This window comes from Macadamia integrifolia, unplaced genomic scaffold (genome assembly GCF_013358625.1).
Source record: "Macadamia integrifolia cultivar HAES 741 unplaced genomic scaffold, SCU_Mint_v3 scaffold572, whole genome shotgun sequence".
In the NCBI taxonomy this organism is placed as follows: domain Eukaryota; kingdom Viridiplantae; phylum Streptophyta; class Magnoliopsida; order Proteales; family Proteaceae; genus Macadamia; species Macadamia integrifolia.
The window spans coordinates 115,175-129,974 of record NW_024870490.1 but is presented as its reverse complement, the minus strand read 5'-3'; the positions used below and the strand labels follow the sequence as shown (position 1 = coordinate 129,974).

The following is a 14,800-nucleotide window of genomic DNA, read 5'->3' as shown; positions in this document are numbered from 1 at the left end:
TCCTATATATAACACCACTACTACCTTTGTCTCTACAATCTGTAAACTAGAATGTCTCTCACTACTACCTCTTTCTTTGGTTGGAAGACCACCATCAATGATGAATTAGATGATCTTGAAACAACGGTTTTTTCTAATGCTCGCATTGATTGGAAGGAAAGTTCTGATGCATTCATCTTCATTGTCGAAACACCGGGGTTGAAGAAGGAAGAGGTGAAAGTTGAAATTGCAGAAGGGAAAGTTCTTAAGATAAGTGGGGAAAGGAAGAAGGAATTCAAAGAGAAGAATGAAAATTGGCATCGTGTGAAGAGAAGCAGTGGAAAATTCCTTCGATCATTTCGACTGCCGGAAAATGCAAGTGTTGATCAAACTATCAGTATGGAGAATGGAATTTTCACAGTGACTGTGCCTAAGGTGGATTGGAAAAAGACTTCTCCAAGATTAGTTGATATTTCAGGTTAATTTCTATGTATATGTATATCATGTTGGCGGGAAATTAAGATCAAGATTATATTTTCATATATACAGATTTCTAATCTTGTTTTTATAATTTGAAGAAAAGAAGATACTCAATCTGAGAATTAAATAACCAGCTATGAGACGTCTTTAGTAAAAATGTCACCAGTCAGTTTCAGTTTGTTCTTGGGAATTGAATAAAATTATAGATTTCCTAGCTAAGAAGATCTTGTCAGTAAAGTGTATGATAATTTAATTCAATTTTACTCTGTTGTTGATAAAATCATGCATCCTAACAGGTGCAAACCCGTCATGTTTCAACAAATAATTTTCTTTCTACCCAAAAAAAAAAAAATAATCATTGCCGTTTCAAAAAGCAAGAATGAACATAAAAAATTTGAGACCACATGGACAAACAAGTAGGCATGATAATTTAGCCCAATTTTATTCCGTGGTTGACACAATCATGTATCCTAGTAGCTATGAACTCGTCATGTTTGAAAAATAAGTTTATTTCTACCAAAAAAAAAAAAAGGAAAAATCACATGATTACCCATTTTTGGGTTTCCCTTTACAAAATTACCCACAAAAAGTTTTGATTAACAAAAATATCCCAAATTAGGTTTAAGTTTACAAAACTACCCACCCAAAGTTTTAGTTAACAAAAATACCCAAAATCAGGTTTAGGTTTACAAAACTACAGGTACAAACAAGAGGCTACCTATTAATATCCTTTGCCTCTTATGAAAAAATGAAATTTTCTTCTTTACACTTTTGAGGTGTCAAATGATTTGTACCATATTCTTTTTCCCTTTTAGCTGCCTTGATCTATCTTTGTCTCAAACTCATTCTCTTATAATAATGGTAGAATAAGAGGTGGCCTCAAGCGAAATTAACCGGTGGTGGTTGGTCGAACCTCCAATAGGTAGCCAAGAGCCACTCTCTTCTCAATTTGGTTGATCTATTGGTCCGATTAGTTTAGATCAAAATCGAACAAAAAATTCCATAAAAATTCATAATTGAAGCAAAATCGTAAGTTATGTCCGGTTTGGTTTGATCTTCACTAATTTTTTTTTCTTTTACTTTTTTTTAATGGAAGCAAACAACTTTAATTAAAAATAAAAGGAGAAAAGACGCTATCGACACAGAGGAGGTAAAATGAACACCCTACCCCCACATGTTCGATGCCGGGACATGTGTTTCCATTGGCTCCTATGATATCATAAAGGCTACACGACCACGTAGCTTTCTCTCTCCCAAAATAAAATTAGGAACATTGTTTCTTAAGTCTCTTTCCGATATGGTTCGAATCTTCGTTAATTTGACACTCTTGGGCCTTAGGTCAACAACCTCTCCAAATTTGATTGAGTTTTTCTATGTAGTCAACTCTCATTGGACTGAAATTTAAAATATTTGTAGTGATCCTCGGGGTCTACCTATCCATGTAATTTCAACCCACATGATCTAGCACGTGCCAGATCTAGTACTCGCCTGCTATATGTATAAACATCCATCTAACAAGGGTTTGCATCCAGGCAGTAAATCAGGAAGAAAGACCGTAATCCTCCCATCATAACCCTGTCCAATTAGACTACGCCACATGTAAAGGGTCTCTCACAAAAAGCATATACGAGAAGAATGTCATAATCCGACCGACAGTTAAGATATTATTCCTTTAGTAACTATCCAAGGAATACCGCTGGTAGCACGCAATTCCTACTACTACTTCTCTCTGTTAGTAAATGTAAGAATACAGGCCTCGAGTAATAGATATACTCTCTCTGTGTCTCTCTCTAATTTTCTGCTCTCGCTTGGCCTAGAACTCACATTAGTTGCAACCATGGTGATTTAAGCATTGGAGAGTTCTCGTCGGAACAAAACTCCGGCCCTCTCTTTTGTCTACTAGTCTTTCTCCTTTCAGGTCTCGTGTTGACGGAGATGGATGGAAAACACCTGCAATAGCACCCACCACCATACACCATATCCATTCCCAAAATATAAAATATAAATCCACCTCTAGAAATTCAGACGGTTAAAGAATTTGGTAAAGTAAAATTGAATGAACCCCAGTAGCAATCAAGTTCCATGCTATCAGAGGGAAATAGAATCTCAGGGGTAGGTTAGAAAATTCCATCCAAGGAGGGTATTTGCCATTCAGCTATGTGTCCCTTCACTCTTGCTTCTCTGACACCAACAACAAAGCATTCTACCTTGGGTTGTGAAACTTGGTTGAAGGGCAAAAAGGTTTGGATTTAGGGTCTAAGGGTCGTATCCCTATTTGAGGAAGGGGGTAGACACATTTCGGAAGCATAGAGTTGAATGGCTGTGCCAATATGCTTAGGAGTATAATGGACAGCAGGTTAAGCTTTCTCATTCACTTGACTTGAATGAGCTAAATTCTTCACTCAAGAGTTCTCTGTGGCTTGGCAGCACCTGAGCCTCACTAGGGAGGCTAATGTGAGAAGAAACCCTGGGAATTGGCAATGGGAAAGTTTCTCAATTCTCCTTGATTGAAAGTAGGCTTCGAAGTAGGTAGTACTGCAGTACTCCAGTATTAGAATTACTCATACTTTGACTTCTCATCGGAGGGAGCCCCTCTCTCAGCGGGATGGCACATCAACTGATCTTTAAATGACTACTCCCTTGCTAAGGAAGACATTCATTCTTTTTTTTATCCCCCCTTCCTCTTCAGTCGGCTCTTTGGCTAGACACTTTCTTGAACCTTCATATACAAGAAAACACTCTTTTACCAGTACAACCTGAGAATTGGGACGATTGTAAGCAGAAAAAAGACATGTCAATGGTGTATTTGGACCATTATCCATTACAGCATCTACTAATACAACCCATCTAGCCAGGATATGAGCAGAACAATTAAGCGCAATAAAATCAGAAATGCATACTTGGAAGGTTAATATGCTTCTTAAAATGCCTTCAGAAGAACACACAGACAGATATCAGAATACATAAACATCAAGAAATGCAAACTATAGCTTCCAGGGCGCATTCCCTCTAAAAGGCATCCACTTCAACTTCAAAGTTGCAACGATAGAACCACATTAAATATATAAAATAAGATTTTCCCCAGATTAAATATTGCCAAGTGTCCACCATGGCATCATTACTAAAATTAAAATCTACATGTACATCTGATCAAATCTTAAGCTACAAAATGATATAAATGACCCAGCAGTGGGGTAAGCAAGCATGAAAGAAACAAGTAGAGTTGAGGGGGGGAAAAAAAAAAAACCAAACAACCTACCAGTGAAGGCACTCAAGAATCTTATGGTACCATGTTTAATCGAGTTCTTATCCATCTCAAGCGCCGCTGTGGTTGCATTGTCATAAATGCTTCTCTTAGGAGTGGGTCCCTAAACACGTCAATTGCTCCAAAAACATCCTCATCAGTTATGCCTTTGATTGACTCTAATTCTGTGACGCACTTGCTCATGGCATACGGATCACCAGATGGTGCTGAAGCATGTGTCTTACATCTTAAAGCATCAGCACATTCAAAAAATGCTTCTGCTAAATCATTGGAGTTGGATTCCTTCCTCCTCCGGTGGCTTAAACCAGATGGTGTCATTGACTGACGTTTATTACATCTTTGAATGATATCTGCATTGCTAGCTAAATAAGCAGAGTCCTTGTCTTGCACTGCCAGCAGTGGGCCCACAGGTTCATTAGTATCAGCTTGTTCTTGAGCAGATTGCTGTGTGTCATCAGGAGTACTGGCTTCCAAAGATGGATGTTGAGATGACTTGGCTAATCTAAGCTTAGCACCAACATCTCCAGATATGATGCTGAGCTGATCATACGCAGGAAAGCGCAGAGTTTTGAATTTCTCAGCTTCTGGGTTTGCCTGATACAAAACTCCATCAGATAGTATTCTATTGACAAATATTTGAAACAATAATGACTTGAACAAATTATCAGCTATCCAACCACACATGATACCTTGAGGGGGGCAAAAAGTAGAAGTTTGTTATACTAAGGGGGCAAAAAAGTAAGATTACAAATTATGACACCTTAAGGGGTGTCAATAAGAAAATTCCATATGTAACAATTAAAAATAAGAAGAGCCACAGAAAAGACTCGCATTCTTTTTTATTGCCAAATGTCTTATTCCCAAAGGTTATTTTAAGTTGGGGGTAAAAAAAGGTTTTCAAAATAATTTGAATGTGTACTTTCCACTATGTCATCGTCTCGTACACTTTTGAAGTACACATGTGAAATGACAGGATTCTACCCTAAATGAAAGAAGTTTGTTATACTAACGGGGTAAAAAAGTAAGGTTACAAATTTGACCCCTTAAGGTGTGTCAATAAGAAAATCCCAAATACAATAATTAAAAATAAGAAGTAAGAGAGAAAGAAAAGACTCACATTTAACTAAGTTACCTTCAGGTAGTCATCCCACACATCATCCTCAGCTATGACCATATGTCGGGTTTCATCCCACTTAAACCCAGGATGCCCCAACAACTGCTTCACATTTTTATATTGCATTTTCAAAACTCCCTTGCGGTTTCGAATTTGCTGCTGTGTGTAATAACAACCTGTCTTTCTGTTAAAATCTGTCCGTATTACAGCCCAAGCTTTTTTGCTAAAACCATTCTTTGTTGTCTTTCCTTGGAGAACTTGCTGTACCATGGCATTTGCAAGTGCAATATCATAGGCTGCTGTCCATCTGGCATGTGGTTCATTGATCAATTGGCTTGGCCTGCCTGTCTAAAAAGAAAGCAAAAGAAAAACACCATCTCCCAATTACAGAGATTCTCGGATGCTCTTAATAAAATATAAGTTAGTCTAACCCAGTCTAAGATCTTCGCACTGAAAATCAAGATTCCATTTTGTGGCTTAATGCCATAAAGGATGTAATCGAATTAATTGCAAACAACCAAGTATAGAAACTAATTGAGTTGCCAAAGGGAGCCCTCCACAATGGGGTGTAAATAGGTTTTCAAAACCAAAGGAGACCCACATAGTCACATGGATAAAAACAATGCCGACTCATAGCGAAAGGGGTTTAATGAAAAATAGGATATTGATTATAAGGAAACTTTTCCAACAGTTTCAAGAAAAGATTCTTTTATAATCGCTATGCACTTGTAGCTGATTTTGAATTTGAACTGCATTCAATGGATGTCAAACTGCATTTTTAAATGGTAACCTTATGGAGAAAGTATACATGGATCAACCAGATGTTTTTTCATTAGATAAAAGAGATAATTTGTCCTGTAAACTTAAGAGATACATATATGGATTGAAACAGATTTCTTGGTGGTGGTACTTAAAGTTAGACACCACGGTTAATGATGTTGATCAAGGTATCTACATTAAGACCAAAGGAAGATGTTTCATCATTTTGGTATTGTCTATGGATGGCATTCTCTTAACTAGCAATGATCTAGGGTTGTTATATGAAGTGAAATAGTTCCTAACAAATAATTTTGATATGAAAGATATCAATGAAGCCTTCTATGTTTTTAGCATGGAGATTTTCATTGTGACAAATCCAACAAAACATAAGGGTTGCCCCAAAGATTATATATCAAGAAAATATTGAAACGGTTCACAATAAAGCATTGTTCATCAAGTGTAGCAACAATTGTTAAGAGCTACAGACTTGGTCTAAAACAATGTTCATATCTTTGAGGATCAAGAAATACAAAATATCTCAAATGTGTGTCTACATTAGGTAGTATAATGTATGCACAAGTTTGCACAAGGCCTAAGTCGCCTTCACAATGAGAGTTTGAGGGAGATTCCAGAACATCCTAGAATGCTACATTGGAAAGCAGCGAAGAAAATGCAAAGATAAATTCAGGGCACCAAGGATCACATGTTAACTGTATATTCAAATTTTGATAATGCTAGGTAGTCTCCAAGAAGATCTAGTCCAGATTATATATTTTATTTATAGGAGGAACAATATCCTGGAAGAGTATTTTCAATTTAAAGCCACCATGATTCATGGGTTAGAATTTTCAATTTGAACATTGAATAATCCATAAGCTTTGAATCTTGGATGTAATGATATGGCCGTACTCAAGTTTGCAACTCATAACATTTTCTTGGCATATGGCAATATGGGTGAACAAGCGTAGGGTTAGACTTGCAACGTGGAACATTGGATCCTTAACAAGAAGGATTCATATTGCATGCATACAACTAGGATTAAAGTATCGGTATTGGTCGTCGTATCGGTGGGCTAAATTTCAGATACGTATCGGAGATACGCTAAGATATGCTAAAGATCAAGGATTAAAGTATCGATATCGGTCGCCGTATCGATCGGCTAAATTTAAGATATGTATCGGAGATACTTTAAACCATGAATTACAAGAGACTAGATGGAAGGGGAAAAAAGCTAAGGCTTTAGATGACTTCAAACTTCGGTATTCAGGAGATCAAAGTCATAGAGGAGGAGTGGGCATAGGAGTGGGCATAGATCTAAAGAATGACATTGTGGATGTGAATAGAGTGGGAGATAGGATTATATCCATCAAGATGGTGTTGGAGAAAGAAGTCGTTAATATAATTAGCGCCTACACCCCATGTAGGGTTGGATGAAGCTAGTAAGTTACAATTTTGGGAAGACAAGGATAGATTACTACAAGGCTTTGGACAGGACAAAAAAGATAATCATAGATTCATAAGGGGTGACCTAAATGGACATATTGGGAAAGATCGGTGAGGTTATAAAAATGTACATGGAGGATTTAATGTTGGGGAGAGGAACGTGTAGGGAACTTCAGTTTTACACTTTGCGGTAGCCGATGATCTACACCATTGTTAACACTTTCTTTGAAAGAGAGATGAACATCTTGTTACTTACAAAAGCGGACTGCATAACAGCCAAATAGATTTCTTCCTAACTAGAAGGTTCGATAGATTGTTTTGTAAGGATTGTAATGTTATACTTGGAGAGAGCGTAACCTCTCAACATAGATTGGTGGTCTAGGATATACGACTCAATCACAAACATGTAAGATAGGGAAGCCTACCTGCCCTAAGTTAAGATGGTGGAGATTAAAAGGAGATGCCCTATAGTGTACACTTAATTTTGTCCCCCTTGCCAATGATGATATATGGGTGAAGGTGAAGTAAGTACACTTGCTCTCAAGGAGGATACGATTTTCCCGCCAAAACCTTAGAAACCCTAACACCCTTTCCAAGTCAACCCAAACCCTAAAATTTGGATACTGAATGATTGCACGTTAAATAATTGACTTTTTTGTCACTAGAGTGATAGACAATCGTATGGGGTTGACTGGAGGTGGTTGCCAATATTCCCAGGAATCCCTGCAAAGCAAATTCTTTGTTTCCTCAATCCCGTGAATTCCTGAGCCATAAGAGAGCTCAAAACCTACATTATTGGATAGTACTTGTCGAGATAATTCCATCGATATCTCGTGCGTAAAATGTCGATGTCCGTAGCCCCCAGAATTCTCCCAGAAGTTCAAAACCCTAAAAGTCTATGCAAATTTGCACTGGGTGATGGCTACAGCCACCCCTCTTATTGGCCCACCCGCCCAAGCCCTTGGCCAATCAGCCCCAGGCCTTAGGAAGATCTACCCAACCCTTGGCCGATCTGCCACTGCTTGGGGCCCCACTTATTTACAATTTTGCTACTTATGTTGGATTTTCCATAAATGGGTTCATTTGGAGAGGAAACATGAGAAAAAAAATAGAAAAAAATCTCTGGAAAATCCGAAATCCCTCTTTTTAAGAAATTTCCAAAATGCCCCAAAGTTTTGCCCAAGTCCCTAGAAGTCAGTAGAAACCCGCAGATTCTGCCGAAATACCACTAAACCCCTGATTTTTCCAAAAACAAATCCTAGAAAAATCCCAAAAAAGCTTAGGAACTTTAAAAAGCCTAGAATAGTGGTGGGAAACCCTCGAAAATGCCGAATCTTTGCCGGGAGCACGTTTTCTCTATAAGTGCGAGAAGAAAGCGACGTCTTTGCCCTTAAGTTAAGGGATTCTCTATTCACTTGTAAGACAAGTGTAGGTAATTTTTGATCCCCTACCTTGCATTTAGTTCATTATTTCCATTACTTAGTGTACAAAGTAGCCTAGTATAGCCATTATGTTGTCCGGATTAGTATGTGAAACAGCTCCCAAAGCTGTTACGTTGTCCGCATCAGCATGTGAAATATCGTTTTCTTGCCATTGTGCTGCCCAAATTTTCTTAAAATTAGGGATAACCTCTGTTATCACATGTGGGGGTTTAAATGTCATTTCCACCATTCCATGTGGGTAAATTAAGGTTAATTTCTTGTTATTTCATGTGGGGGGGTATAGATGTCTTTCCATTATTGCATGTGATACTATTAGGGTTTGCTCTCATTATTGCATGTGGCAAGTGTATAAACATAACTATCATTCTATGTGTTACTTTTAGGATTACTTTCTTATTATTGCCTCGTACAATCGTTACATTGTCCATCTTTGCATGTGATATAGCCTCGTACAACCGTTATGCTACCCGTTTTTCTATAAATTAGAAATAATTGCTATTTTTCTCTATTATTGTTGCACCATATCTACTCTTATCATAATATCACTCCAATACACATAGCAAGCATGTTGGCATAGGGTTACACAAATTTCTTGTGGGAGAAATTCGAAATCAAGCATCTGGTAGAAAGACCAGTTTTTCCGAGTGAGGTGGGTGCCTAACACCTTCCCACTCTCGTGACCTGACACGAACCCAAATCTCTGGAACAGACCAAATATGAAGTCAACCTTGGGGATTTGGTACCTTCACCGATATTAAGTCCCCTCACCCGAGCTCGATCCCTCAATCGGAATTGGGCTCACCAATAAGGTTCTAGGCCCTTAATCTTAGGTGGCGAATCCAAACGTCATGTTTTCCCCATCCCTTCATGTTGTCCATAGAACTGATGGCATAACCCCTGACAACCTCAGGAAGAGGAATTTGAAAAGATAAAGAAGAAACCGGCTCTACTGTGATAAGGGCGAGAGGGATCACAACCCCAAGATGAGATATTTTCTCAGTATCTCTTCGAAAGTGCGAGAGGAAATAGACTCGATCTCTAAGAAAGATCGATTTTAAACTTGGCAAAGGATTAAAAAGATATATGATAAAAATATATTATGTTGTTAGAAACGAAGCTAGAAAGATTGTGGGAAGCAATGGTGAAGATATATGATGACCTTTGTAATGAGAGATATGAAGTGCAAAGATTTCAAGTTTCAGGTGCATCAATGATGAGGGTGGTAGAGTGCCAGTAAATGACGAAGACATTATGAGGAATGGGGTGATTATTTTTGCAAGCTACTTCATGGAGATAACTTGAGTAGGATTAGCCTGGAAGAGTGCATTTTTCACTAGGACACCACACGCCATAGATATATACGAAAGATTGGAGTGGCTAAAGTTATATAAGCCTTAAGAAAGATGAAAGTAGATAAGACCCTAGGCCTAAACGAAGTCTCAGTAGAAGTGTGGAAGAGCGTAGGATTCTGTAGGGTATTATTATTAACCAACCATTTTTACAAGATTATGAGTACAAGGAAAATGCCAGACAGGTGGAGGAGCACAATAGTCCCGATCTACAAAAATAAAGGGGATGTTCAAGGCCGCAATAACGATAGAGAAATAAAACTTATAAGCCATACTATGAAGCTTTGGGAGAAAGTTATTGAAACTCACTTGAGAAAAGAATCTACTATCTTAAATAACCAATTTGGTTTTATGCCAGGGAGATCTACAACATAAGCTACTTAACTTAGGAGACTCATGAAAGCCCTTAGAACTACCAAGAAGGACCCCATATGATCTTTATTGACCTTGAAAAGGCCTACGACAAAGTCCCTAGAGAGTTAATCTGCCATATCCTAGAAAAGAGAAGGATGCTGAGTAAATACGTGGATATAATTAAAGATACATATGATTACGTGATAGTGGTCAAGGTAGTGAATTCCCAATTACTATTCGGCTACATTAGGGGTCAACTATAAGCCCTTCTCTGGTTGCACTTGTCATGGCTTCTTTGACCAAAAACATTTAAGGTGAGGTTTTGATGCAGTTGCACGATGGACTCAAGAGAAAAAAAAAAATCTTTTGATTTGATTCTCTTTGGATTTAGAAACAATTTCTTTTGTATTAGTTAGTTTCTAATTTTAGATTAGTTTCCATTTTCAAGTAGTTTCCATTAATTATTTGATTTTTCCTTTATATTAGTCATGTAATAGAGAAGAACTTAGTTTTGAGATTTGAAGTTTTGATGAATAGAGAATTGATATGAAAACCATGGCTGCCGTGGGCTGTTTTCCCCCTCCCTAACTCTCTGAAATCCACTCTCCACTCTGTTTTCCTGCTCTCTTTGTCTGTTTCTGGGCGATGGTTGCAGCCCCAAATAAGTGGGTCGACCTCCTTCATTCTTGAACTACTTGGACCAAGACCTTGATCGAAGGTTTCCTACCTACAGGCGATCAAAAACCTGGAGTATTACATCCAAGACTTGGTTCTATTATGAGAAATCAAACTCAGATTCAGATCTGGTTCTGAAACCCTCCGCCAGTCCTGATATCAGAGAGGAAACTCCATCTTTTCAATTCCTGTTTTGGCTGAACCTCAGCTGGAATCACAAGACCTGTGAGCTGCGATTCTTCCTTCCAAGCCCATGGTCTATCCATGCTGGTGTGAGAGAGCTCCATCCAAAGTATCGAAGCTGCCCTCTTTTCTGGTTCTGACGCAGGATTGAAGAAAGATTCATGAGTTTGCTTTATTTCTTTTGCATTATGATTTCCAGTTATGCCCTTCTCCTTGTCTCTAATTCTCTCATGTCCTAAACTCATATTGTGTTTCCTAATTTATCCCCATCCAATAATCGTCAATTCCCTTTAGGTCCCATCTCCCGAATAGCTCATTATCTAATCTGGTTATTTACAATTCTGCCACCCCCTTTATAACTTCAGCTTAATTACAATTCTACCATTTAGTTGAAGCTTTATTTCAATACAATTGTTAATGGGTGTTGCCTTTGTTTTATTGAGTGTTAAGTGGACCCTAAGCGATCCGATTTCAGTCTATTGGAATCCGGTTCGGCATCAGGTTCCATAGTATATGCCCTTCGATAACGATATTGTTTTATTGGATGAGACAAAAACAAGGCTCAATGCTAAACTAGAGTGGTGGAGATATCAACTTTGAATCAAAAGGCTTTAAAATAAGTAGAACAAAGACAGAGTATGTGATTTGTAGCTTTAGTCACACTACGATAAGTAACAACATGATGACTATTAAGCGGGGGGGAGAGAGAGAGAGACCACAAAGTGACTTTTAAATATTTGGGATCAATCATAAATAGAAAAGGCAATATAGAAGATGATGTATCACAGAATTAAAGTGGGATGAACGAAGCGGAGAGGCTGGTCTAAAGTTTTGAGTGACCGATGTATCCATGTAAATCTTAAAGGAAAATTTTAAAAGGAAATCATACGCTTGGCTATGATGTACAAGGACGAATGTTCGGAAGTTAAAAAGCGGCATATAGATAAGCATAAGCTATGTGTAGTGGAGATTAGGATGTTAAGATAGATATGTGGGAAAACTATAAGGATAAAGTAAGGAATGAATGTATTAGAGTGGATTTGGGAGTTGCCCCAATCCATGATAAGATTCGAGAAATTCGTTTGAAGTGGTATGGCCGAGTGCAACAAAGACCTTTGGATGCACTGGTAAGGAGTAGTGATTTGATCCAGATAGAATGATCTAAAAGAGCAAGGGACAGGCCAAAAATGATCATAGGAGATGTAGTGAGGAAAGACATGCACAAATTGGGCCTTGTCTCAACTATAACCTCAAATAAAGCGGATTGGAGGGCTAGGATCCATGTAGCGAACCCCATCTATGTTCTACTTCATTACTAGTTTTTTGATCTGTTTCCTTTCACTTTTACTTTTCCTTTGCTATGTCCTTGCTTAGATCCATGTAGCCAACCACATTAAGTTGGGATAAGGCTTTGTTGTTGCTGCTGTTGTTGTTGTTGTTGATGTCAATATGGGTCAAGTGGGAAGATGTTGGCTAATGTGGCCCAACTCACCACATCAGCATAAGGAGATAAGGAGGTTACCGGATTTTAGGATTTGTTAAGACTACCCAGAAGATCAGAAATCCAATTCAGTCATCATTGATAGGAATAGCAGTGACACAAGTTGGATGAAACATGGTTGAACTACTCAGACCCAATGGGGAGGTAAGTCTACCGACCTCCGTTACTGCTAATGGGTTTGGTTTTATTCAAAATCCTTTGGCAAGGAATCAGCTTTCCCCTAAATTGTTTGAGCCGATTTAGAAATGTTTTCAATTGGAACTTGCGAGTAAAAATTTGTTCAAAAAGAAGAGCTTTCCCAAATTGAGGGGATATGAAATCTTTCAGAGAATAGTTAAGATATATCGCAGATTATATTTTCATTTCTTCATATTGTAACCATTGCAGCAAGCAATTGAAACTAAAACTCTCCAATATCTACAGCCATACTTATTCTCCACTAAGTCCCCATCCATGCCTGTAATTTTCCTACATTATGCAATGCTAACAAAACCCTAAGAGGACTCAGAAAATTACGCATCATATTCAACAGAAATGCCTTAAAAAGCTTCCAAACAAGAAATAATATAAAGAAACACAGATTGTGCCGAGCTATTTCAATTTCATTGAGAGGGAAAAAATGAAGGGGAAGAATATCTACCTCTTCTTCAGAGGATGAACCCAAGGAATCCGAATAGCTCGATCCACCACTCTCTCTTTCACTTTCAGGTGGAGCTTTATGATGTCTCTGTGCTTCCATGGTGGGATTTGAAACCCTAATTTCAGTTGAAACCCTAGATTACAGAGCTCAAATTCAAGAGGGAAGGTAAAGAGCAGCTTCCGGAAGAGCGGGAATCGTCTTTTATCATATACGACAATTAGAGCGTATCGTTGTTCGCCAAAAATTCGCTAAGACCGAGACTGAGGTCAACAACTTACACTAGTGGGCCTTGTATTGATGGGCCGAACAAAGTAATTGGGCCCCCTCTAACAGGTCCACTTATATTTTTTCGGTTGGGCTTATAACTTTTAGTTTGACATCTCCTTTGCAGCATTAGCACTTGATATTGCTTTAAATATTCTAACTAAGGGTGTCAAAACCTGGCCCGAATGGATCGAATTTAAAATCATATGAGCTTATTGGATCATGTTTTGAACCATATTGAAACTGATAAGATATTGAATTGAGCTAAAAAATCGAATTGAATCTGATATAACCCGATAAGAAATTAATACCAACCCAAAATTCATAAAAAATAACTTATTTCTTTTTCATATTTTTAATATATTTACATGATAAATTGAGACCAAACCAATAGTAAACCGATGCATCTTTATTGGTTCATGTTTTGGTTAAACTATTTCAAATAGTCCAAACCATCCGATTGACACATCCCGAATGCCAACATTGAATTAGTCACCACATTTTTCTCTAATTGTATTATGAGATCTTAGATGCCTACCAACCAATGATAATAAAATGGAACTAAAGAAGAAAATGAAGGAGCAAACTGAGTCATCTTCTCAATATGTCAAGCCAATTTGATATTTAATGAATATTTTATTCACGTAATCAACCTTCAAATTTACCATACATTCAAATATCTATATTCAAATGCAATTTATTTTGGAAAATTTATTTACATAAATATTTATTGTTTAGGATAACATAAAATAATATATATGTTTATCTCATGAAAATGTAAGTAAATTTTATTTTTTGATGAATGAAAATGTAAATAAATACGCATATTATCAAGTAAAGTAAATAATTAAAAAAAATTTGCACTCTTTAATTATAATCAGAGTAAGTAATGTCCAAATTCATATATGAATAACACGTAGATATGAAAAAATAATTTGAATTCCTAAATATCTGATTAATTAAATTTTTATATGAATAAACAGTCCTAAATAAACTAGCTATTTGACTTTCTTAACCACCTCTCTCCTTTTCTCTCTGTAGGAAGAAGAAGAATACTGTGAATTTTTTAACCATGTTTGTAGATCATAAGCAAGTAGATACTCTGATGATCATTAAGGGCTTAATCAAATAATAAACAACTTTGGATAATAAGTATTGCATCGATGAAGAAGAGTTTAAAAACAAGTTATAAAGACACATGCACAATCCTTCTTAGACTTTGAGACAAATTTCTAACCAGTTTCTTCTTCTTCTTCTTCCCTTCACCTTGAAAATTCAATTTTTTGTCCCTTTTCAACACAGACGCACAAAACACAAACGTAATAATAAGAATCTCTCAAGTTTAGAAAAAG

At 37.3% G+C, this 14,800-nt stretch overlaps 2 protein-coding genes across 3 annotated transcripts; one reads left to right on the top strand and one right to left on the bottom strand.

The window, feature by feature from the left end:
• On the top strand, positions 1-521 carry LOC122069293 (class I heat shock protein-like). The gene has a single exon (XM_042633285.1). The coding sequence runs from the start codon at positions 52-54 to the stop codon at positions 460-462; it is 411 nt and encodes a 136-aa protein (XP_042489219.1). The 5' UTR covers positions 1-51; the 3' UTR covers positions 463-521.
• Positions 522-3,483: 2,962 nt separating this feature from the next.
• LOC122069298 (L10-interacting MYB domain-containing protein-like) lies at positions 3,484-13,384 on the bottom strand. Of its 2 annotated transcripts, none has more exons than XM_042633289.1 (3): positions 13,185-13,384; positions 4,857-5,186; positions 3,484-4,318 (listed from the first exon to the last, which is right to left on the bottom strand). In XM_042633289.1, exons 1-3 carry the CDS (start codon positions 13,281-13,283, stop codon positions 3,740-3,742), a joined length of 1,008 nt encoding a protein of 335 aa, XP_042489223.1. In that variant the 5' UTR covers positions 13,284-13,384; the 3' UTR covers positions 3,484-3,739. The 2 variants fall into 2 exon arrangements, with proteins under 2 accessions (XP_042489223.1, XP_042489224.1); XM_042633290.1 differs by having other exon boundaries at positions 4,857-5,182; positions 13,185-13,328.
• Positions 13,385-14,800: the final 1,416 nt, after the last annotated feature.